General features: G+C 42.0%; 1 protein-coding gene across 5 annotated transcripts in view; it reads right to left on the reverse strand.

Moving 5' to 3' along the window:
• The window catches only part of CPED1 (cadherin like and PC-esterase domain containing 1), a 211,074-nt gene that overhangs the window by 137,218 nt on the left and 48,679 nt on the right, over positions 1-25,177 (reverse strand). For 3 of the 5 annotated variants that reach the window (XR_012903743.2, XM_075928905.2, XM_075928915.2), the window contains exons 4-5: positions 22,836-22,942; positions 19,654-19,729 (exon numbers count right to left, since the gene is read on the reverse strand). The exons of 1 other annotated variant lie outside the window; for it this stretch is intronic. Coding sequence is in view for 3 of the 4 variants with exons in the window: in XM_075928905.2 (XP_075785020.2) it covers positions 19,654-19,729; positions 22,836-22,942 (183 nt within the window). In the remaining variant the exon portion in view is untranslated. Of the gene's footprint in view, positions 1-19,653; positions 19,730-22,835; positions 22,943-23,913; positions 24,023-25,177 lie in introns of all 5 variants that reach the window. One more of the 5 variants, XM_075928938.2, reaches the window with a different exon arrangement.

Consider the following 25,177-nt stretch of genomic DNA (forward strand, 5'->3'; position numbering starts at 1 on the left):
CCAAACCAAAGAGGAAAGCATAAATTTTAGACCTCTCAGCCTTAACAGTGTTCTTTTAAAGTTAGAAATAACACTGAGGATCAATACATCCCTGGGCCAGTGCTAAGCACAGCACAGGAATCAAGAGGAGTAAAAATATGCCTCCAACATCCCACTATTTACAGCAGCAAGGCATTCTGGAATGTAGGAATGCCCCATTTGTACCCTCTCTTTCTCCAGACCTGCTCCCAGCACCACCTGCATGCCTCATGCTGACAGGAAGCCAAAGGGTGGCACATAGCCAACTGCGAGCCTGCTGTAGAATCTTTATGGCTGCTTCACGGTCACTTTGTAGCATCACAACTGGTCCAAAGAATCCAAAATGCAAAGGTGATTTCAGAACCTATTTCCAATTTACCTTTACAGTGGTGAAAATTAGGAGTAACTCACTGGAATTATAACAGCGTAAAACTGGTGAAAAAGAGGAATCAGGCCCTGCCCCATTATATATTGATGCTGTTGCACTCATGCTATGTGTCAATCAGTAACGCAAGCAGCAACATATAAAAATCATGAGTCCAATCCCAAATTGCCAACAGATTTGCGTAAAAATCATGAGATTTAAAAAAATAATAATTTGGGGTCTTTTTATTGTTTCTGACTTTTGAGATCTCTGTTTCAAAGCTTTTCTCCATGAAGGCTAGAATACTTTTTAAAATACAAGTTGAAATTCTTACAAAACAGCATAACACTAAGAGCTATGGCTGTAAGAAAACACTAGATGTCACATGTTTTGTGATATGATTGTGAGTGATGGTAACACTACTCATTCAACTGTTTAGAAGCTCTTCCCTATGGGTTTGGTGTCAGTTAGATACAAATTAGAAATGGGCTTGTCCTGCTATGTTCATATCCTAAGCTGGATTCTTCAACACATCTAAACTGCCTAGAGGTTCATAGCAAGGGGTTTGGTTCAGAGCCACCCTATACACACATATGATATTGTTTTCTATAAAGGAGTCATTCTTATGAAGAATCAGACATTTGTATAAGTTGTGCATCCTAACCTAAATATCATGGGGTTCAATTAATAGATTTTGAAATTCGAGTTTCAAATACTTGAGGGAATTTCAATTTTCCATGTAACAATTCAAATCAAGGCACATGAGACTGCTTAGCAAGATGGAATTTGAGATGACTGAAGCTTGGATAATCAAAGTTATTCTATAGACAGAGCAGCACACACAAATAAATTATGTTGCTTTTGGGTTTGATCAGATAGAAGTATAAAAACAGAGGAATTTAGAGAAAAGACTTTCCTTTTCTTCTCTGACCTTTTTTGGTTATGATCTTGGTCACCCATTGCTTTTGATAACAAAACTATGCCAGTTTTCTTATCCCTCTGCAAACCTTCTCCCCAGTTACTCTGCTACAGTCGACTGGCAACATAAACTAAAGCATTTTTTTTATTTCCTTCTGATCTTTTGTTTTTCATTGTATTTTGCTTCTTGCACGAATATCCCACTATAAAAGGCTCACAGCAGTGCTTACCTATCGCTATGGCCTAAAGGAAAATGATATTGGTGATAAATGAGCAGAGTTATCTTCTAAAATGGAATATCCTTGCTTATGAACATTTATGATTATTATCAACAAGTCATTGAATGGAGCATGGAACATGAGATTACAATAGATGTGCTGTGCACATAATTTTGCCAAATACCACTTGTGAATGAATGCTTCCTGTGATGTTCTCAGGCTGTCCAGGATTGTGAGTCACCTTGTTACACCCCTGGCCTCCTGAGAGAGGGAGGCTTGTTCTGCTTAACTGGGTGTCAGCTTCTTGAAACCATCAGCCTGTTAGACACCCAAACAATCCCCTCTGGCTGGTGCCAGCCTAACTTTGCTTTGCAGGTTATCAGTCAGTTCTCCCCAGTCCCTGAATCTCTCTTAAGTGTTCGCCTGTAGCGTCCAGCATTATCCACTGCAAACTCACAGAAATACCAGGTCTGCTGTCCTCCAGGGAACAGTACAAATACCAGCTTGTATGCTTCAGCTTAGTATCAGCACCTTGCTTAATATCACAGCACTGAGATATATTTATAGTGTCAACAAGTTTATTACTAAAATTCAAGAAATACTTAACAAGGATCGGGTGGGAAGGGAGATTCACATATAAACCAAAACCATAACACGCTTTCTAGAGACTAAACTTACCCTGTCTAGAGCAGTCTTGTCTTACCCAAAACCTTTTGTTGAATTTTTGATCAAGGCTCGTTCTGATCCCATTTTCATAAATATAAATGCACTCACTGCCCATTTCCTTGTTGTGAAGACAACAAGGTGCTTTCCTTGTACCCCACTTATAGTCCAATAAACCTTTGAAGTGCACCAACAGCTAAGGGCCTTCCCCCCCTGCTGTTCTACTCTTCCTGTACTCTTCTCACAATTCTTCATCTGCTTTTAGTTCCGACTGGTAATTGAGAATGAGACAATACTCAATTTACTTTTCAACATGCCTAAACATCTTTGGTCTGATAGCAAATTTTTCACCTCTTCTAGGGATTAATACTTTGATACAAACTATAAGAACACATTTCTATTGTATATACATAACTCCTTATACATTGTACATACATTATATGATTATTTTCATAATCAGTGACACACTGGCTTTCCTTTGATACTTTGCATGACGGTCTTTAATGTATGTTCCGGATAATCTTGTAACCTCCATGCACTCCTCCTGGGTCCCTTTGTCAGCTGGCATTAAATGGTTCTTGAGTCACACTTACAACTTAGGGCTTGATCTTGTATCTACAATGTCAATGTCAAAATCTCCATTGACTACTATGGGCCTAAGTCTACAGATCTGGAAAATATTATTTTCATGTTGAAGATCTGTTTTAAATAAACCATTAAAAGCATTAATGTTGCTAATGCAAATACTCAGTATCATGCAATGACCATTAGAATGTTAGGTTGGGTTCACAACAGTTATATTCATGACTCACACTGAAGTGGGGGAGGACTTGAAAAACATGATAATAGTAAAGTTTACATTTCAAAGTGAACAAGGAAAGGACCAAAGGGAAGGGATGTTCCCTTTATTCATGTTCCCCTAGGCAAAACCGGATAATGCTTTTTCTCTTCTAAAATGTGGTTTTAATTGTGTTGCTAGGGCAACACCTAATCTAACCAAGGCACAGTATTAGTTCACTGTGTTCAGTTTTAAAAGAACAAGAGGATTGTGTGTGTGCCTATAATTCTCCCCTTACATACCAAGGGGTTAATTATTTTGAGATAAAAATTAATCTCTTATATTTTACTTTAATTACCGGATGTAATAATTTATTTACATTTATTGGATCAGCCTCAACTAAAAAAATGCCACAGGACTGTTTGAAAATCAGAACTGCCCTCAAATCCTTAAGACTGCTGGGATATACGTTCACTGTAAGGCCTCTTTTCACTGCCAAAGTAGCGTAAAGTGACCCTACTGTAAATGAGATCAGGACCTTAGTATCCCTGCGAGCAGAGGAAATTAAATAAACACAGTAAACACCTTCCCCTCATTTATCAGTACTTGGGTGTAGAAAACAAACAAAAACCAACTTGGAATCATTTATAGATTAAGTTCTTCAAGGCATGATGATCTCATCCAATATTTATAATGCCTAGCACAACCTAGTCTCTAGCTGTTACCATAATACAACTAAATTAGAGCTAAGAGTAGGAAGCAGTCTCTATTAACAGATTCCAGAAGCACCTTTGACATATCAGTTCTAATGCGAACTGTTCACCTAATCTTTCACTGGAAGACAAAAATTGTGTTTATTAGAGCTGTACATTTAATAATCAACATTGTTACCAGTTAAAATTAGCATGCAGTTTCTTCACTGTTAGTAACACTTGGCATTATAGGTGGTCTTTTTCCCCCCTACTTTCAAAGCACAATCCTTACGAAGTAGGGAAATATTGTCAACAATTTGCAACTGGGAATGTGAGGCAAGCACATTAGTTGGCTGGATCAAGGGCAGAGTGAGTCATTGTCAGATCTATGGTAGCAACCCAGGAGTTCCTGGCTCCCAGTCTAACATCTAGACCACTAGGATCATTTTTCTTTCTCTTGCAGGGCCTGACATTGGTGTTACTTGTTTGTGGCATAGAACTTTCATGAGTCCGAACCCTGTAGACAATGAAAAAAGTGTATAAACTAAAATAATGCTTGTTCCCCTGTACAATGGCTGGATAGTGCTTTTGTAGCTGATCAATCTCTCTCCCATCCTAAGGGACAAGTCAGGGACTTAAGCTAGACCAGCTGACCACCAATGTGATTATCTGGTGTTGGGAAATGACATAAGAAAAGACAATGGATGTGTTCAGTCTCTCCTTCAACTCCCAAGTGGGAGCAGGTTTCTCTGGCTGAGCGCTCTGAAATTCTGTGGTTGAAGATTCAATACATGAGCAAAGAGGAGGAATAGACAACTCTCTACTGCCACTCCCATTGTGAAATGCACAGTGCCTGCACAGTAAATATTATACTGGGTAAGTGTCATATCCCCAGACCTCCTCTCTCAGTGCTGAAGTCACATAACTGCCCTCACACCCATAAAATAGACAGACCTCAGACCCACAGAGGCTGGCTTGTGGAGATAGGCTTCCCATGGCCCTAGCAGCTCTTCGGTGCCAACCAAAAAAGGATTCTCTCTCATGTAACGCCTATCAGACCTGACAAACTCACTATATCTAGCATATTGCTGTCGTAGTATTTATCTATAAAGAATGATGTATGTAGTATCAAATGAAAGCTTATATCATACTGGTTATCACAAGTACTGTGAGATAAACATACTGGTATCATGCAAGAAGTTGCAGGCTGGTACTAAAAATATGTTTAAACTATGTAATCAGTCAGAGTTGAAAGCAAAAAGTTTTCCCCAGACACAGGAATGTTTATTTATTTGTTCTGCTTCTACCTCCCATGTAAATTAGGCAGGATAAACCAATTACAGTACTATAGGAGTTTGTTTGCATCTGAAGTAAACAGGAAGAGCAAGTTGACAGGAGGGTGAAAAAGCAGTAAGCACAAAGCAGCAGGCAAGAAGGATCTTATCTGGAAATACACTTCAGAGGATACATGTCAAAGGTTTGCTGGACTATCAGAAGAAGGGTAAAGATCCCCTTTTCTATCAATCTCTGAAAGAGTAAAAAGAACAGTGTTCTTTGCATCCAGGAAAGTTGGATTCAGGCCATGGTGATGCTGAGTGGTCACGTTAAGTGAGAAACTTTTCTTGGACAAACATTTTAAGTTATGAATAGTTTCTTAAAAGTGTGCTATAGATGTCTTTTATTGGAAACCATCACTTTCCATTATTCTTACTGAGTACTCACTTGAATGTGTGAACCTTTGTTCTTTATTAATAAACTTATTCTCCTTTTATTATGAAGTCATCTCACTGTGGCAGTATGGTAGAGAGTACCTGCTTGGCTAAATCAAATAAGCTCATGAGTTTGCAATCTCTTTGGAGACAGAGGAATTGATAATTAGTTGAGTGTCCAGTGACAGGAGGTGGACACTGCACAGGGATGCTTCTGGGAAGTTCGGGAACTGGGGTATACCAAGTGTTGATCGTCAAGGCAAAGTAAGGACTGGCAGAGGCCTGAGAAGTTTATCTGGTGTGGCTAACTTACGGAGACAGAGAGCTCTCACTGTGGTCAGAACCAATAAGTCTCTCTCTTCCTGAGGCAGGAAGATAATGTGGTGACTATGCTTATAGATGACATGAGAACATATCAGGCTTACCTAAGCAGGTCCACACTTCTGGATCAATCAGATTAGGCTGCTCCAGTTTCCACATAAACTGAAACTGGGATTTAGCCCAGCAAATGTGGAATCCATTAATATAACCAGACATACAAATGAGGCAATTAATACCATGACTTGCTTATGGTGAACTTTCAAAAAAAATCTGACTATGCTTTTTACCCATTTTTTGCTTGTCCTAATAGTTTGGAGTTCATAGGTCCAAGGAGAGGCTTAGCCACAAATAATTTAAAGAACTGCTGAGTTAAGGAGTATGAACAACACAAGAGTTGATGATAACCTGCTCCAATAAGTAAAACTGGTTTTAGATTAATTAAGACTCCCCAGCCATACCTCAGGCATTATTTACATCTGGAGCATTATTTGCATGTCTGTTACCATGGCCAGTATGTTGCGTGATGCTTGTAACACAGAGCTGCATATGCATGTGTAGTAACTCTGCCTATTATAGATAACAATGAATAAAGTTTGCAGTGACCTCACTCAGATAATATGTAAGTGTAAATAATTGGTTGTAGGAAGCCCACATATTAAAGTGAGAACTGGCACCAGACCACACATTTAAAAATACAAACTGCAGAAGATACAAGAGGCACTGTACAGACCACATAATTGTGTACTGTCCCTTATCCTTTTCTTTTTATCCTTATCTTGTGAGACAAAGCTTTTGTTTTGTTTTGTTTTGTTTTGTTTTGTGTTTTTTACCATGTTCAAGGCATAATAATCTACAACTGACAGATCTGAAACACAAGGCAAAAAATGATTAAGGCTTTTACCATCACAGAAGAGAGTCTTCTTATTTATTTGCTGTCCATCACCTGCCAGGTTTCCTAAAAACATTTCAAAACCCAGTGAGTCACCTCAGGAGCTCCTGATTGTTTAATGAAACACAAATCAGAGGCAGGGAGAATGAAACTGAACTGGAGACGCTGCATTTTTTTCTGGCCACAATATCTCATATATTGGTTTTCCCACATAGGATACTGTAAACTCAGTACATCAAATATGGCAGAGTTTCTGTCTGATTTTATCTTGGGGCAGGAAGGAGGCCTCTACAGAGCAAGAAGGGACTTGAGCCTCCAGTAGACTCTTATTATTAGGAGACTCATTGGAGTCTAAGGTCAACTGTGCAGAGACCTTGTGCACTGTTTCCTGGCCTATCTTCACCAGGATCCATGGCAGCCTGGGTCTAGCAGGATCTATATGCAGAGCACAGAGAGATAGAGCAAACTAATAATCCCAAATGATCTGTCTGCATTTATGCAGCAATATCTGGAGTGGTCTAATGATAGATCTTCCCTGCCTGATGGTCAGCTAGTGTTACTCACAGTGGTGCTAGATGTGTTGGGACAACTTCATGCCATAAAGTGTGCTTTGGATTCCCTGGCTGATAAGATCCATTTCTTCGCTGGTAGAGACTGCCAGTGCCTCCTTTAAGGAGAGCAAAGAGCCAAATACTTTAAAGGAAGCACGTTTCACCTTTCTTCAAACATCTGTCTCTTGACACTATCAAGCAGCATCTAAGCTTCTAGTTCTGGTTAAGCCTATGGAAAAGGTTGAATGGTACAACTCTCAGAATATTTGTATACCAGCGACTTCCCTGACGCTGTTATCAGGGTTCCAGCCACAAATAGCTTTGGCTGATGGTCTTCTCCTGGTGAGGGATAAAGATCAGGTGCCCATATTGATTAGATGCTTCCGCTCTCCGTGATTCCATGGATGATGCAACTACAGTGCCCATCAAAACTCCTCTTCCTTGGTTTCATTCTTGTCACACAGAGTTCCCAGATGTTAGTGTCAGATAATTGCTTTCCTACCTGAAGGAAATGTGGATTATTGCAAGATTGGCTGTCAACCATCTTACTCTTTGAGTATGTGAGATTATTAGGCCAGTAGAGGTGTATCTACACTGTAGTGTTATTTCAAAATAATGGGCATCTTATTCCGAAATCTGTAGCCCTCGTTTCATGTGGAATAACACCTATTTCAAAATAGTTATTTCAAAATAGCACAGCTGTGGTTATTTTGAAATAAGTGGCCTCCAGGGCTTCCCACAGGTGCCCTGGTGGCCACTCTGCCCACACTCATCAGAACTCTATAGTTCCCTTTCCCCTGAAGCTTTTAAAGTTGCAGCTGCAGGGGAAAAGGCTTGTGGTACAAGGAAAGCCCTGCCAGCCCTGTGCCACACAGCAGCAGCCTTCACTGCTTTTGTTGCCACCATGAGCGAGCCACATGCTCCCACTCAGCCCTCCATGGCTGCAAGGGAGCCAGCAGCCAGCTCCCAAGCCCCTGGCCGGGGCAAAATGGGAGGGCACTGTCCTGGTGTGGTGTGGGGATCCTGGATCTCACTGAGGTCTGGGATCTCTGCACCAGATGTAGGAATGCGGACATTTATGGCTGGATGGCTGACAGCCTGCACTAGAAGGGACACAGCCACACCCAGCAGCAGGCGCACATGAAGGTTAAGGAGGTGAGGCAGACCTACATGAAGGACAGGTTGTGGCACCCCAGAACTGCCCATATTTCGACCAGCTCCACTACATCCTCTGGGCTGGAGACGCCTTTCATCAGCTTCCCGGAGGGCATGGCTGTGGAGGAGAAGGAGGAAGATGAAGAGACCAGTCTAGACACGATGCCTGTCAGCCAAGAAGTCATCCTGGCCCTGGAGCCAGTACCCCTCTCCGAGCATGTCACCCAGAGCTTGGACGAAGCCAGGGAAGTCCATCAGATGAGTTCTATTACTTTCCCTAGACACACACGGTTGGAGGTGGTGAGTGGAGAGGGTCTGGATGCTCTCTCGGGGCAGCATCTGCCCTGGGCAAGTGCAGTGGGGCAGAGGACACTCGGTGGTCCACAAGAGCCTGCAAGACCATGGAAATGTACCCCTTCTGGCTGATATAATTGGAGGCCTGGTGGTCAGGGCACTGGATGGGGATGTGGGTGCTGTCAATGGCCCTCCACAGCCGGGGAAGCTCATGGCGGCAAAGCCAATGATGATGGGGTCCACATCGCCCAGAATGATGACCCTGTGCAGCAGGATGGTGTTGATGGCCCTCACCACCTGTAGAAGGAGACAAACAGGGAATCGCAGGATTGCTAGAGCCCTCAGAAGGTTCCTGAGTCCACCCCCTCGCCCTTGCCACACACCAGGACCAACCTCTGGCTTCCCCATCCCCCAGCAGGGCTTCATGAAGGTGGGACTGAAAGACCTTTCGGAGAGGGAGCTTCTTTTCCCCACCCCCTGTAGGGAACCCCATTCCAGAAGTTCATCTCTCTCCTGGGATAATGGCAAGGAAGTCATACCTTCATAAGCATGGCCCCAGTGGTCAACCTCCCCACACTGAACTAGTTCCCAATGGAGTGGTAGTTGTCTGGCGAGGCGAGCTTCCACAGGGCGATGGCAACACAATTCTGGGATGCCGGGTCACATATTGGTGTCCCTGCCTGAGGGCAGGGGTGAGCCATTCACATAGCTCCAGGAAGGTGGCCTTTTGCATGCAGAAATTCTGGAGGCACTGCTGGTCGTCCCACCGCTCCAAGATGATGCAGTTCCACTGGTCAGAACTGGCATCCCATCAACAGAAGCACGGTTTGCAGGGGAGGGCAGGAGGGACTGTGCTGCACAAGCAGCATGTAGAGAGAGATGAGGAGATGCCCTACAGGGAGTGGAGGGTCCTGTTCCTGCAGAGACTAAGCCAGTCTGCAGTAACTGCACCAGCAGGTGCGGCGCAGGTCTAAGAGCCGGTGACTACTTTCCAGCAAGTCTGGCTCCATGGCAGATGTGCTGTGGTGTCCACAAGTGCAACCAGAGCACGCAGTGCGAAGAGTTTGCTGTCCCTTGAGGAGAGGCGACAGACAATTGAACAGGGCAGAAGCCTCAGATAGCCTCAGGAAGCAGCTCTAGGAAATGATCACTGTCCTGATGCCCTACCCAGAGTGCTTCTGGAGGGCCTTAAATGTGATTCAGGCTCCAATCAGTGTGGATGTTTTATTTCAAAATAACTCTGCGCTATTTCGATGATCATTTGCAGTGTGGATGCGCTATTTCAAAATAGCTATTTCAGTTTTTATTCCTAAATAGCTTATTTAAATAAGAATGAGGTGTAGATGTACCCTAGGTGAAGATATATGGACTGAAATGCTTTCAGTATGTGTAGGATACTCAGCCTTATACCTGTATTTCATGCAGCCTAGAGAGTGCAGCCAACTGTTTTAACCAACATCTTAGCAAGATTAAAGCATGGATTAGTGTAAATTATCTGCAACTTAGTCTGGATAATATTAAAATGATGATGTAGTGGGTGTGGGAAAGTAACCTAGAGTGGCAGTTTACTCCCCAGTTTTCTACTAGGGTAGCACAAGTATTGTTCCGGTGAAAAAAATTAAAAAGTAGTGGTCATTACAGAGACCATTAAGTGTTGAATTACTAGGAATAAAATGGATTTAGGCTGGCTGTGCTCATCAAGCAAAAACAGCTCATTCCGTTCAAATGGCTTCCACAAGGCAATTCTATCGGATGAAGAGGACAACTGTTCTGAAGCAAAGATCCATGATTTTCTCTGGTCCCCCCCTAAAGTGGGGAAAGAAAACCAGAAAATCTATAATTAAGGCTGAAATAACATGTCATATGTCTTGAAACATCCAATGAGAATGGGTGCCTCCAAAACTGAGGTGATACTGAATATGCAAAACAATGTAAAACATCATATGACAAATCTGGGCCCCAATGAAGCCAAGCGAAAAACTCCACTTAACGTCAGTGAATCCAGTGTTTACTGTTTTTGTTGCTATTTTGTCATGCTATTAGCTTTTGTGTGATGTGCACATTTCTGTGGTTTAGGCCAAGTGGGGGAAAAGATGTTTATTTTAAAGACATCAGCCTAAATTTTCAAAAGTGACTGGTGATGTTGACTCCAGTGTGATCTTCAAAAAGCAGAGAGCTCCCATCCTCTGAAAATCTGCCTCCATTTAAGTATCTCAGGCTGAGCTCCCAAAAACTGAGCCACTTCAAATGACACTTCACTATTGAAAATGTAGGAAATCGTTATCTAAATGTGACTGAAATAAAACCCAGTTTGCAGTCAATCAGACCTAGACAGAAAAGAATTTAACCCATGCATTAAAGCTTACTGAAGCCCAATCTAAACAATATTTGTGAACTTTCAGAGTGAGAAAGACAGCCATGACTATCCACTACTTTATTATTTCAAAACACATTACTTTGTTTAACTTTCCTCCTAAAGTCATTATCAAATGAATTGGCTTTAGGGACTAATAACCTGCTGTCATAACCAGGAGGGCTGACCAGCACCTGAGGACTAAGGGGTTAACTATGTCTCCTATCTTTGCCAGGTATCTAGTCAGCCAATAACAATGAAGGTAGCGATTTCAAACTGGGACAAGGGAATTTTTTATCTTTTCTCTCCTTTGTCCGAGTCAAAGCAGTTCCTTCCAGGTAACAAGGAGATGGGAGTGAGTCTGTCTCTCTCTCTCTCTCTCTCTCTGAAAAGTCTTCTCACAATACGTAAGTAGGGCAAAGTTTAGTTAGCCCATCAGGTTTTATTTTCTGGTTTGGGAATCTGGAATTGAGGTCTGTGCTGTTAAAAATGTCTTTTCTTTCTTTAAAAGTATTTTTTCTCTCTTTTGTAATGAAGCTTTCTAACCCAGGGAATTTTCTCTGAGTATATCAATTGTTGGCTCTTACCATCTAGCCACCTCAACTATGCTTGCAATGGTATTTTTGTTTTGGTAATAAAAGTTTGTTTTCTTTTTCTTATTAACCAGTATTGGTTCATTTGTGTGTCCTGGGAGGTCTGTCTGTCTGGGTACGTCTAGACTACATGCCTCTGTCGTCAGAGGCATGTAGATTAGGCTACCAGGCATAGAAAAATGAAGCGGCGATTTAAATAATCGCCGCTTCATTTAAATTTACATGGCTGCCGCGCTGAGCCGACAAACAGCTGACCAGCTGTTTGTCGGCTCAGCGCGGTAGTCTGGACGCGCGGGGGTCGACATCAAAGGCATTTGTCGACCACCCAGGTAAACCTCATCCCAGGAGGCATACCTCGGTGGTCGACAAATGCCTTTGATGTCTACCCCCGCACGTCCAGACTACCGCGCTGAGCCAACAAACAGCTGATCAGCTGTTTGTCGGCTCAGCGCAGCAGCCATGTAAATTTAAATGAAGCGGCGATTATTTAAATCGCCGCTTCAATTTCCTATGCCTGGTAGCCTAATCTACATGCCTCTGGCGACAGAGGCATGTAGTCTAGACGTACCCTCTGACTAGGAGTCAGCTACCTCAGACTGTGACTTGTTTTCTCTCTTCTTTTTCAAGCTCTTTGGGGAAAAGAGCTTGGGGTGCCTCAGGGTTTCGTTTCAAGTATCCACCCCATTTGTGGGTTCAAAAGCACTTGATAGTGGCAGCAGATATTTGCCAAAGTCCAGGCATTAGGATTTTGGGGGGAAGTTTTTGTACCAAAGCCTGTAGAGATAAGGTTTTGGGGTGCTTTTTCAAGCCCCCACTTCTGCATTTATCATGCCAAAGTGGTGAACAGCCTTGACACCTGCCCTGTTTGCTGTTGTTTTTAAATTTCTTTTAAGTGATGTGCAGAAAAATGAGTCTTTAAATTCAAACTTCTGCTTCTTCTCTTTCCTGTAACACACTTATAACTACAATGAAAAAGATTGATTGGCTTGATATTTTCCAAAACAACTTGCTTCTGGGTTAGAATTATGTGAGCCATGCTATAAACCAAAACCAATGTTTACAGACCAGTTATTAAACTCTGGAAAAAATGACTTATAACGAAAAAGTTGGCACAGCGTTAAGAGCCACATGCATAATGATACCCTAATAATCCAGGAGAAGATGGTATGTAAGCAAAGACCAAGTAGTTAAACTCATTTATCTTTTTAATTTTTTCTTTCAAAACACATTGCATTTATTTGCTATTACTACAGAAGTGCTTCAATGAGCCAATTGAGATCAGTGCTAGGCACTGTACAGCTACATAATAAGAGAGAATCCATGTCCCTGAGAGTTTATAATCTAAATAAGATAAAAATAGAAACAAATAGATCAGGTTTAGCATTCTTGAGCTTCACTGCACACAGCCCTCAGCCACAACACTGTGATGCTTACTTGTATGGAGACATTTTTAAAGCACTTTGGCAATCACAAGTAAATCTATTTTTGAAAATGTACACTCCCGTCACTAACATTTTAGATTATTAAAATGGAAAGAATGTTTAATCTATAATTTAAAGCTCCCAAGGGTGGATTTACGGCAGATCTTTGGATTCAGGCCCAGTAATTAGAGGGGACCTAACACACATAGAGTCACAGCAGCTGGTAGTGAGTCAGAGCAGAGCGGCAGTAAGCAGCTTGCCTCACAGACGATTGCAGCAAGCCAACCACCTGCTGCTACAAACCTACAACTGTGGCCAACAGGATAGCAGAAGGCAAGGAATGTCACCTTGCCCCCCACCCTCAGCAACTCACATCAGGTGGCATCTCCCAAGGCAAAGGAAAGGGAAGTGAAAAATAACACCAAGCACCCCACAATTAATTTTTACTAGCCACCTGCTTGCTACAGTAATGGAATTGGAGGAGAAGCTAGCACTAGAGAATAGCAAAGGACTTCACGATTGCTGTACATACCACCCCACCCTTTGGTCATGTCACTATATCACAGTTTGGTCATTGGGTCACCAAAGAGAGAGAGGAAGGCAGACAAGCTGTGGCAGCTAGCTGGTATTCAGAGAGCGTGCCATGTGAGTGAATGAGTATCTTGAGCACGCTGCACACTGCCAGGGAGGGAAGCCTGCATGCAGCAAAGATATACCTTAAATGCCACTGCTGGCTTGGCTGAGATGGGAACAACACAGGCTGGACCCTGGGGAAAGAATTTAATGTGTGTTTGTAAAGGGCTGGACTGGACTGCTTAGGTAAGAGGAATGTCAAGGACTCATCTTCTCTGCCAACAATCCCAATACTTTCCGAGGGAAAACTCTGAGACAGAAGGTTGATCGTGCATTATGGGTCCGCTTTGGCCCACCATCAGGGTGGAACATAGGGCTTCTCTGGCTCTCTTCTCCTCTTCTATCTGCCTAGCTTTTTGTAGGGAAAGAAAGTTCCATGGCATCCAGCCTGGTTCTGACCACACAGCAGCTGCTCTGGAGCACGGGGCCCAAGCCTTCTAAATCCTCACCCTAGGCATCCTCAAACTTGAAGCCAGAAGCAGCCAGGAGTAGCTTCTTTGGTGGTCTGTAAAGGCACCTAGAATCATAGGGTTGAAAGGAGGTCACTGTCCAACCCCATGCTAAAAGCAGGGCCAATCCCATCTAAATCATCCCAGCCAGGGCCTTGTCAAACTGGGATTTAAAAACTTCTAGGGATGGAGATTCCACCACCTCCCTAGGCAACCCGTTCCAGTGCTTCATCACCCTCCTAGTGAAATAGCTTTTCCTAATCAGTGCCGGACTGAGCCATACTTGTGCCCTGGGCGCATGGCGCCCCTTACCACTTCAATCAGGCACTCCCCCATAGGTTGGCGCCCCAGGGCACTGCCCAGCTAGCCCCCACCCTTAATCCAGCCCTGTTCCTAATATCCAATCTAGACCTCCCCCACTGCAACTTGAGACCATTGCTCCCCATTCTGTTATCTGTCAGCACTGAGAACAGCCTCTTTTCCAGCCTCTTTGGAACCTCCTTCAAGAAGCTGAAGGCTGCTATCAAATCCCCCCTCACTCTTCTCTACTGAAGACTAAAAAAGCCCAAATTCCTCAGCCTCTTCTTATAGGTCATGTGCTCCAGCCCCCTAATCATTTTGTTGCCCTCTGCTGGGCTTTCTCCAATGCATCCACATTTTACCAACTGCCAACGAGACACTGAGCTATTGATCACTACCTGTTGATCCTGACAATCTAGCCAGCTTTCTATCCACCTTTCAGTTCATTTATCCCATTCATACTTCCTTAACTTGCTGGCAAAAATACTGTGGGAGACTGCATAAAAAGTTATGCTAAAGTCAAGGTCTATCATGTCCACCACCTTCTCCATGTCCACAGAGCCAATTACCTCATCACAGAAGGCAATCAGGTTGATCAGACATGACTTGCCCTTGGTGAATCCATGTTGACTCTTTCTGATCACTTTCCTTTTGCAAGTGCTTCAAAATGGATTTCTTGAAGATCCTCTCCATGATTTTTCTGGGGACTGGTGTGAGGCTGACTAATCTGTATTTCCTTGTATTCTCCTTCTTCCCTTTTTTAGAGATGGGCACTACATTTGCCTTTTTACAATTGCTCAGGACCTGCCCTGATTTCCACAAGTTTTCAGAGATAATGGCCAATGGCTCTCCAATTACATCAGCAAGCTCCTTTAGTATCCTTAGATGCATTAGGTCTGGCCCCATGCATTTGTGTATGTCCAACTTTTCTAAATATATCTTAACCTATTTTTTCCCCACCGAGGGCTGCCCACCTCCTTCCTATACTGTGCTGCCTAGCAGTTTTGGAGTTGACCTTGTCTGTAAAGACAGAGGCAAAAATAGTATTGAATACTTCAGCTTTTCCCATATCATCTGTCACTAAGTTACCACCCTCTTTCAGTAAGGATCCCACACCCTCTCTGATCACCTTCTTATTGCTAATACGCCTATAGAAATCTCTCTCAGAGAGTCTTGTAGCTGCACACAACATCCAGCAACAGGAGAACCATGGAATAGAGGGATGAGCATTAGGGTCTTCTCCTGAACCCCTACCAGACCATGCAGCAGCCAAGCCCAGGCTACTGTGTTCCTTCAGCCCATCTCCTCCACACGGGGCAGGCAGGGGGCAGGCAGGTTGAAAAGCTCTCTCCCCGGATGCCCCTCCAGCCAGCCACCACTATCTCAAGAAGCAGAATGATCCAGCCTTCCCAGGTTCAAGCCTCCTGATATTAACCAACATGTTCCATTATTATACAGAACCCTCTCTTCCCACTGCCCTATCAGCCCAGCATCTAGCAGCTCTCTTTGTCTCTCATCTTGCTGCATCCCAACCCTTCCCTCTCACTATAGCTCTGTCCTACCCACCCTCTATGACCACATCCTCATATACACCTGTGACCTTTTCCTCCTCATTGCCAGATCACTTCTCTCTGCCTCTCCCTCCACAGCTTCCTTTTTCCCACCACTCACAGAACTGCTCCAGAGCTCTCCCAGGCTGGTTCTTCATACACAAAAAACAAATGAGTTTTCAGTCTGGTTACACTATTTTACAGTGAAGGGGAAAAACAAAGAAACAAGAACTACAATGTCTTGTCCTAGAGGGGTAGCTGTGTTAGTCTGTGACTTTAAAAACACGTAGTCCTATGGCACCTTAGAGAGCAACAAAACTATGTGTATATAGTTTTGAACAAACAGAGTGCGTCTTTCCTTGTAGGCAAGCTACAGCACCCATTTTACACTTAAAGGCACAGCAAACAACCTTCCCCTTACATAATTACACCTCTGCTCCACACAGCTTTAGGGAAAATACATCAATTTTAAAAGGAAACAAGCATTATGAAGTATCAGAGGGGTAGCCGTGTTAGTCAGAATCTGCAAAAGCAACGAGGAGTCCTGTGGCACCTTATAGACTAACTGAAGCATAGGAGCATAAGCTTTCGTGGGCAAATACCCACTTCGTCAGATGCATGTAGTGGAAATTTCCAGAGGCAGGCATAAATATGCAGGCCAGGATCAGGCTGGAGATGACGAGGATGGCTACTTTTAGTGTATTCCTTAGTGGGATCTGAGGAAAGAGGCCTGTAGAATTTGGTATTGGAGAGTTGTCTGGCAGCCTCCTTTAGGTAGTCAGACCTGTTCATGATGACAACAGCACCTCCTTTGTCAGCCTCTTTGATTATAATGTCAGAGTTGTTCCGGAGGCTGTGGATGGCATTGCGTTCTGCACGACTGAGGTTACCAGGCAAGCGATGCTGTTTTTCCACAATTTCTGCCTGTGCACGTCGGCGGAAGCATTCTATGTAGAGGTCCAGACTGTCATTTTGTAATATATGCCATCATGTGCCAACAATGCCCCACTGCTATATACATCGGCCAAACTGGACAGTCCCTACGTAAAAGAATCAATGGACACAACTCTGATATTAGGAATGGCAACATACAAAAACCTGTAGGGGAACACTTCAATCTTCCTGGACACACAATTGCAGATCTAAAAGTAGCCATCCTGCAGCAAAAAAACTTCAGGACCAGACTTCAAAGAGAAACTGCTGAGCTACAGTTCATCTTTAAGTTTGACACAATCAACTCTGGATTAAACAAAGACTGTGAATGGCTCGCTAACTACAAAAGCAGCTTCTGCTCTCTTGGAATTCACACCTCCAGATCAGCTGCTAGAAGTGGGCCTCATCCTCCTTGATTGGATCCACCTCGTCATCTCCAGCCTGATCCTGGCCTGCATATTTATACCTGCCTCTGGAAATTTCCACTACATGCATCTGACAAAGTGGGTCTTTGCCCACGAAAGCTTATGCTCCTACGCTTCAGTTAGTCTATAAGCATTATGAAGTGGCATAACCTATCAATGGAAACACAATCTTACAGTTGTGAATCCATCCCTCTGCCTTATTGTCACCCCTTGTCCTGTCTCATCTTGTCTTTTAGTAGATTGTAAGCTCTTCTGGGTAAGCAACCATGTTTATTACTTGTTCCCTTACATAGCGAACTCCCGTTACATGCTACATGGATGGGAAATACAAGCTGACAAGCCATCTCCAATAGGATCAGGTGAGTTTCCTTTCCCCCACAGGCAGAGACACAGGATCAACAAGCCAATTCTGGCTTTAAAAGAAACAAATTCCCATGTGCTACTGCAAGAGGAGAGATTAGTTTCTCCTGGGATCATTTCAAAATCCAGGAAACTACTCAGCCAAATCCAGACTCTTGGCAATGCTGCTGTCTGGACTGAAATGAAAAGTCTGTCAGGAAGTGCTGACAAGAAAAGGAAAGAGGAAAAAGAGATCTGTGATAGCAGGGAGGGATCACACATTTTGGGAGATCAACAGCCCCCATCCTCTTTTCACTTTTAAACTATTGGTTTATTTTGTGTCCGTCATTCCTCCTGGACAGGGAATCCACACTAGATGGTTTCACTCTCTAGATCTCATGCAGTAGGACAAACCTATTCTGTTTGGTTTCTCAAACCACCAGGGAACATTAAGATTAAAAACAGATTTTAAAAAAATCTTAAAGATATGTCTATTTGTATTAGACTTGCTAAAAATCTTTGCTTAGAAGCTAAAATTAGAAGCCTACATTACTTGAGGAGCTTGTCTTATAAACCGTCAAAATCATCATCAGACACAGAGTCTGTGTACGATGCAACTGCAAGCATGACTGCAGCTTGGATGAGCTAGAATAGTCAAAAATAGCAGGGAAGATGTGGCACAGGCTTCAGCACAAGCTGAAGAAGCCTACACGGAACTCTGTGTACATACCCACATTAACAGCCCACACTGAGGCCTGTACATCATGTCTAAACTGCTACTTTTAGCCATGCTGGTGAGGCTAAGGTTAGTGTGACCATGCCTACCTGTGCTGCAGTCTCACACAGTCTGTGTGAGTAAGGGCCTAAGTCCTGAGAAATGCTGAGTACTCAACTCCCAGCACCTTCAGTGGGACATCAGCACCACTCAAGACTAGGCCCATTTATCTAGTGAATAAGGATAGAAAGGAAGATAGAAAGGAATTAATCAGATGTTTAAAAGCGGCGCTTAGAGAAGCAGAACACTAGTCAGTGTGTGTGCGTGTGTGAGCGAGCGAGCAAGAGATGACTATTACAATTTATGGACATAAATGAAAGTATGACTTGGAGGGGAAATCTCTCCCTGTGGTGAGGGCCTCTTATGTCCATGGTTTTGTGGTAGCACAATAATAAAACTCTTTTAATTGGCTGTTGTCCAAACAGTGCAACAGAGCTAACCAAAATGTTTCAAATCCAGACTGTTACAAAATCAAAGCAATTTCTGAAATCCTTGGAACTTTGACAGATCAACTCTAATTTGTCCAAAATCAGTATTGTATCAGACTAGCTTCTACTACACATCCCAAAGCAAAAGGGTCACACAGTGGACATAGTGGACTTAAGACATAGTTATACACTCAGCATGGGGCCAGCGTGATGTGATGTCAGTTATATGGTGTAAATCCAGACACCGGATATTCACTGGTGTAAATGAGATCAGAATTTATCTCCATAGAATTTAACTAGGGATTAACATGGAGCATAGGGCTTTGAGCCAGACCCGTGCTCTGGGCTGGATTTTACCCAGAGTAAATTAGGATTCTCTGGCAGCTGGCCCATAACCTTTAAACTTTTCTGGTTGATGAATTTAATGCACAAGACTTTTTTTTTTTAATAAGTAAACTCTCTTGGGCTGGAAACCAAGCTCCAACTCCTATTCCTTCTTCATGCCTCAATATTTTTGTTAAGCTGAATAAACGTAATTCATTGAACCAAGGGCTTTGAAGGATAAACATAAATACATGGAATAACAACAATATAGTCTGACATATAGGATGTTTGTATTCTAAAATAAATTGATTTTGCCAGTCTCCACTAGCTAAATGATGGAGTAAGTTTAGTGTAAAGGATCCTTTATTACTACAAATTACTTTCAAGAGATGTCTGAAATGGACTAATTGTTTCTATTCTATTTTGTTTTTAAATTCTGCTAAATAAAGAATATACAAATATGAAACCACACATTCCAACACAGAGAGAATTAGCCTCTCTATTAAGCAGGTCAAAGGATCTTCAACATTTATGCAAACTGAAACAAATTAAAGGATTACCTGGAAAAGCTCTAATTATCTGGCATAATCCTTCTCTTCTGCAAAGCAAGTGCTGAATCTCTGGGAGTGTATTTACCTGAAAATAATACAGAGATGCTCTATGACTTCACCAGAAGATGCACTATGTCTCACGAACCCTGCATGTTTTCACATAGCATTTGCCAGGGCCACCTCATGTGTGAAATTCCTACTGATGTCAACATTGATTTATGTTCCCTTTTGCTGCTCACTGTGAGTGTGAAAATAGAATTCTGAGGTGGAAGCTTCTCCTACATAGCTACCACAAAGCAAGTTTCAGACTTTTTTTCCTCTTCTGGATACTATGATTCTGTCACCCCCACAGTTTTCACCTCCAAAGCTTCTTGCTCCTCTGTGTGCCTGTCAATCATCCTCATTCATAGCACTGGAAGAGCACATAGAGAGAAATGATGATCCAATGTTTAGGATCTTAGCCTGGGATGTGGAAGACCTATGCTAAGTTGCTGCTCTGCCACAGATTTCCCTTGTGACCTAGGGCAAGCACTTAGTTTCTTTGTGCCTTAGTTTCAAAGGCTTTAGGTATATTCGTCTCTAGTGCTCTGATTGCTAATTATTCTGTTATGCAGGCTGATGGCCATAAGAATCGGTAATAATGTAGCACAGAAAGCATATTCTGTGGGGTAATCATCCTATCGCTAAACAATTGTTGGCATACGGCATCCTGATGTTACACCTGGCTCACAGAGGAACGAAACCATAGTCATGATACTGGATTCCAGTGTGATTTTATGTGGCTATTGATTTATCAGTAACACTACTCATGCTTCCCCCTATTGTAAACTACTTTGTTTCAAGTGGTGCATTAAAGTGCCCTGACATATATAATATTCCAGTCAGTATCGCTACCACTAGTAAGCTAATGGCTTTCAATAAAGCCAATTATAGGTTCAAATGAATGATAGTGGGGACCACTCCTTTTCAATTAAGCATCAAAACAATTTTGATAGAGAAATGCTGCCCTTGGCAAAAGGCAACTGACTCTTGCTGGCACTTGGCTTCTTTCCTAGGTGCGCCAGAAAGCACTGTTCTCGAAGAGCATGCGCTGCAACAGAACAGAAGTTCAGTCCCTTGAAATCCAGGTCAGTACATTAATTCCCTAAATATCGATTTAGCAATCTAACTGTGGTACTCAACTTTGAAAAGTGGTCAAATTATTATATAACCATGTGCATAATTCCCATTAATTTACGTACACAAGCCACTTAGCTCCGTTGACCCAAGGCATGGGAGAGGGCTCTTTTCCCAAAGATCTCCTGAGTAAACCAAGCAACTGTTTCCATCATCTTCAGCTGTCATAGAACCACACAGTAGGCAGTCTAGAACCCCATTAGGCAAAAGCAGGGCAAAACCTATCATGCAGAGGTGGCTAGTACATCTTTCACCTCCCGCGACAGGTTAATTCTGAGCTCCTTTTCCTGCCTCGCTGTTGTAGAATGGATTGGCCTCCCACAGTCATTTTTTACATTATTTTGTATATGATCATATTTTTAAAATTTCGCAAATGTAAGGGATTTCTGTACGTATATATTGCAAATCTAAATAAACAGTGCCAAACTGTTCACTGTGCTGTGTAGACATAAAGGGAGATACAGTCCCCACTTCAAGGAATTTACAATCAAATGGCCTGAGCCCAGATTTTGTAAGGTATTTAGGCACCTCGGTATTTAAGCAAATGGGCACCTACTGGGATTTTTAAAAGTATCAAGGTTCTTAACTGCCATGGCAAAACCCTATAGTGCAGAAGTTCCTGAGAGTTAGGCACCTAGGTGTTTTTGAAAATTGCATTAGGCACTTAACTGCATCTCTAGGCATATAAATACTTTTACAAATCTGGCCCTTGACCCTCAGAGTAGGCCAATGCCCAGGTGTAAAGTTACACATGTTGCAGGATGAAGATCCCAATCAGACAGTCAACATAATATACATATGTACTGGGGTAATATGCCAGATGACGAACTATTCTTGAAACAGTGAATTTATTTATATATTTCAAGGCCAGAATGGACCACTGTTATCATCTAGTCTGACCTCTTCAATAACTCAGGCACTACAAAATAATTAATAAACCATAAATTTAAAAAAATCCAGTCTTGATTTGATCATTACTAATAAGATTCATGGAAGAAATCCAGCTTTCTAGAAGATCCTTTTATTGTTGTGCACCCTTAGTTTGGAGAATGCAATGTTGTGCCTGCAATTATTATTTGTGCAATTCTTTTGAAATTATGACTCAATATAGGCCTATACCTTTATTTCCACACTTTTGCAGATGCAAATAACTGTGCAATTTCAGTCACTAACATGTCTGCACCTACAAATTAAATATTGAATCAGGAACCTTGATGACTATATAACCTAACTTATGCCTGCAATTTGCAAAATTCAGGTGAAAAATTGAGGGCCAATTATGGACCTCTTTAGAAGACTAGCTAATTTTGGCTTTGATGCTGCAATTGACAGTATGCGTGTCGGCTGCTGTTCATGTGCAAATTCAAAAGGACTCCAGAGCAGGCTCCACATGGTGCAGCAGTCCATCCACATTCTGTCAGCTGCAGAGCCAAAGTCATTGTTTGGAGAGATGCTTGTATTAATGTATGTAAAATGACAATGTTTATATACATTTCCTAGAGCCAATGCAGCCCATGCATAAGTGGCACAATCTCCATTTGTATTTGACTGAATAGATCCAATCATTCTGAAACACTGAATGTATTTTCTAGCTGTTTTTTTACATTCCTAAAGTTTCTTCTCTCAGAGAAGCATTTGCTGCAATTTGCTTTTACTTCTATATTCCTTGTGATGCATGACAGTAGAATTCTGATTGTGGTATCAAGTCCATACATTCAGATTAGACAAAAAGCAAAACATGACAACCAGCTACAACAATTTTCATTTCCTATGAATATCAAAATATTAACCCACATGCAAATTCAAAGCATTAAGACTTTGCTGTTGATCTCTGGATAGAACATCTACAAGAATGCAAATACAGTATAAGATAAATATACTGGAGTGGACAGTGAACTTGGAAACACAGACTTGCTTTATAGTTTAATGAACCACAGTTTTAGGCCATACATTGATAACTGAATACAATTTTTGTTAGTTTGTGCTAAACAAAAGATGACATGTCAATACTTTACCTTTTGGAACAATTCTAACTGATTGAAGCCATCTATTGGAATACAATCTGTGTCATCAGTTTTGCTGGAAGATAAGCAAATCAGAAGGTCCCAAGAGCTTAATTTGCCTATCAAAAGGAACAGAAACATAGTGAGAAAAATATTATACAATTCCAGTCTCAATGGCCAAATCACGAGGACTAACAGACTTGTTAGAGTAGTAAACGTATTATAGTGGGTACGGCTACGCTGTGTGTTTTTTTCCAAAAAAGGTATGCAAATGTCACTCGCATTTGCCTATCATTTTCCGTTTTTTCTGGAAAAGGATTTTCTGATATTTGGCTTGTCTACATGGGGCCAAATGTTTGGGAAAAAAAACCTTTCAGAAGCCCCCTATATACCTTGTTTTACGAGGTATAAGGGGGCTTCTGAAAGAGGGTTTTTTCAGAACATTTGGCCCCATGTAGACAAGCCAAATATCAGAAAATCCTCTTCCTGAAAAAAAACGGAAGAATATATGCAAATGCGAGTGCAATTTGCATACCTTCTTCGAAAAAAGCCCCCACACCAGTGTAGCCATACCCCAAGTGTGGTAGCAAAGGTGGGGAGCTTTGCTTTTCTATCCAGCACCACAATTTTTTGGGGGGAGGGAGGGGGGGTTAGTTAATTGCAGGATTTGAACCAAATTCAGAGTTGATGTATTTGGAGGTTTACATAAGATTTCTCACAGCCCTGAAATATTTGTCTAAGATGGTGAAATTTATATGTTAAGGATGAGGAAGGTTTTAAATTGAGTAGTCCCCCTCCTGTTTTAATCTGCTCCTTTTGCAGGTCCAGCTTCCCTGCATGTATAATTTTATGGCAGTCTACACATAATCTCCCCAAATTCATTTTATTTGACCGTTAGCTAATTTTAAGTGTTACAAATAATGCTTCTACTGTTTTTGATTTGGCTGTAAGGAAAGCTGTTGGAAGCAGCAAGATGGTTTGCTAGACTAAAGTTCTGGAAACTGAGCAATGGAGTGCCAGGATACCATTTGTCACCATCTCTGTTCCAGAACTGGTGTATAAAATCAAGCAAGTTTCGTTTAGAATATACCTTGACTGTGCATAATTGATTTCCTTCTCCACTGGGAGGCTGAGCCAGATGACTCCAGAATTTTGTTACCACTCAGCAGGAGAGCAACACTGGTGTCAGAGGTGGAATACTAGTTTTAGAAGAAGATAAAGCAGTAAGTTACATCAACTCACACTCCCTAACATAATGGAAGAGTACATCTAAGGGCAGTTCTACAGTACCACTTATGTCGATCTAGCTTATGTTGCTTAGGGGTGTGAAAAAGACACCACCATGAAAGACACAAATTACAGTGATCTAAGCACTATCTATACTGTTGCTATGAACTTCTACCTACATAGCTTCCACCTTTCACAGTGGTAGAATAATTACACCGAGGAGAGAGCATTCTTCCATTGGCATAAAGCATAAGTGCAGCTGCACTAATTTAGCTCTTCTAGTGTAGACCTGCCCTAAGTGAAAGTTGTCTAACTTATGCCACCATATGCATCATCTCTGCATTTGGTCCTTTGAGTATTGTTAGATATGCAGCTCAGGTTTTGGCATGTTTTCGCTCACAGATATTGTGAGTAATTTATACTGGCCCAGTCTCTTTAAAACAACCATATTAGCCAAGCCCTGCTGAATGCCCAGGAGCAGAGAATTCGTAAATGGATAAGAACCTGATGTACTGGAAGCCAGACAGAAACAAGAATCTAAGAAGGGCAGACTAGCCGGGGAAGTCAGAAGGTAGAAATTAAAGTCAGAGTTGGCTTAATTCCATTTGGGATTGAACTCTTGGTAACTACTGTGTTGCTGGTTAGTTTTTGTTCCTACCTTCACAGCTGGAAAGATGAAATATATTTGATTTCATGCTTCCCAGTCTGTAGGACTGTTTGGAGGATTTGGGAAAAAGTTAAAGAGATGGCCCAAATTTAGCATAAAGAAAGTGTGTAGAATGTGCATCTATGATTGTAAAGCAACAAGTATCTTTTATTTTTTGCGAATGGGCTACAAAGCTGAAGAGCTCTGGTTTTACTGACGTTGCATCAACATGTTGGAGAACGCATATTGGAGAATGACACTATATCTACATCAGGTAAACAAATAATGCTATACTAAAATGCATTAAAGGTAAATGAAATGATATAACAGACTTAATAGCGCCCCTTTATGAAACAAAAAACATTAAATAGATACACTAGGGACATATATAACACACAAAATCTCAGAGAATGAAAAATTTGCTAAGAAATACTTTGATTTAGAGCAAAACATTGACAGCATTCATAACCAATACTGTGGT

This window comes from Pelodiscus sinensis, chromosome 1, assembly GCF_052426305.1.
Source record: "Pelodiscus sinensis isolate ZL-2025 chromosome 1, ASM5242630v1, whole genome shotgun sequence".
Taxonomy (NCBI): Eukaryota; Metazoa; Chordata; order Testudines; family Trionychidae; genus Pelodiscus; species Pelodiscus sinensis.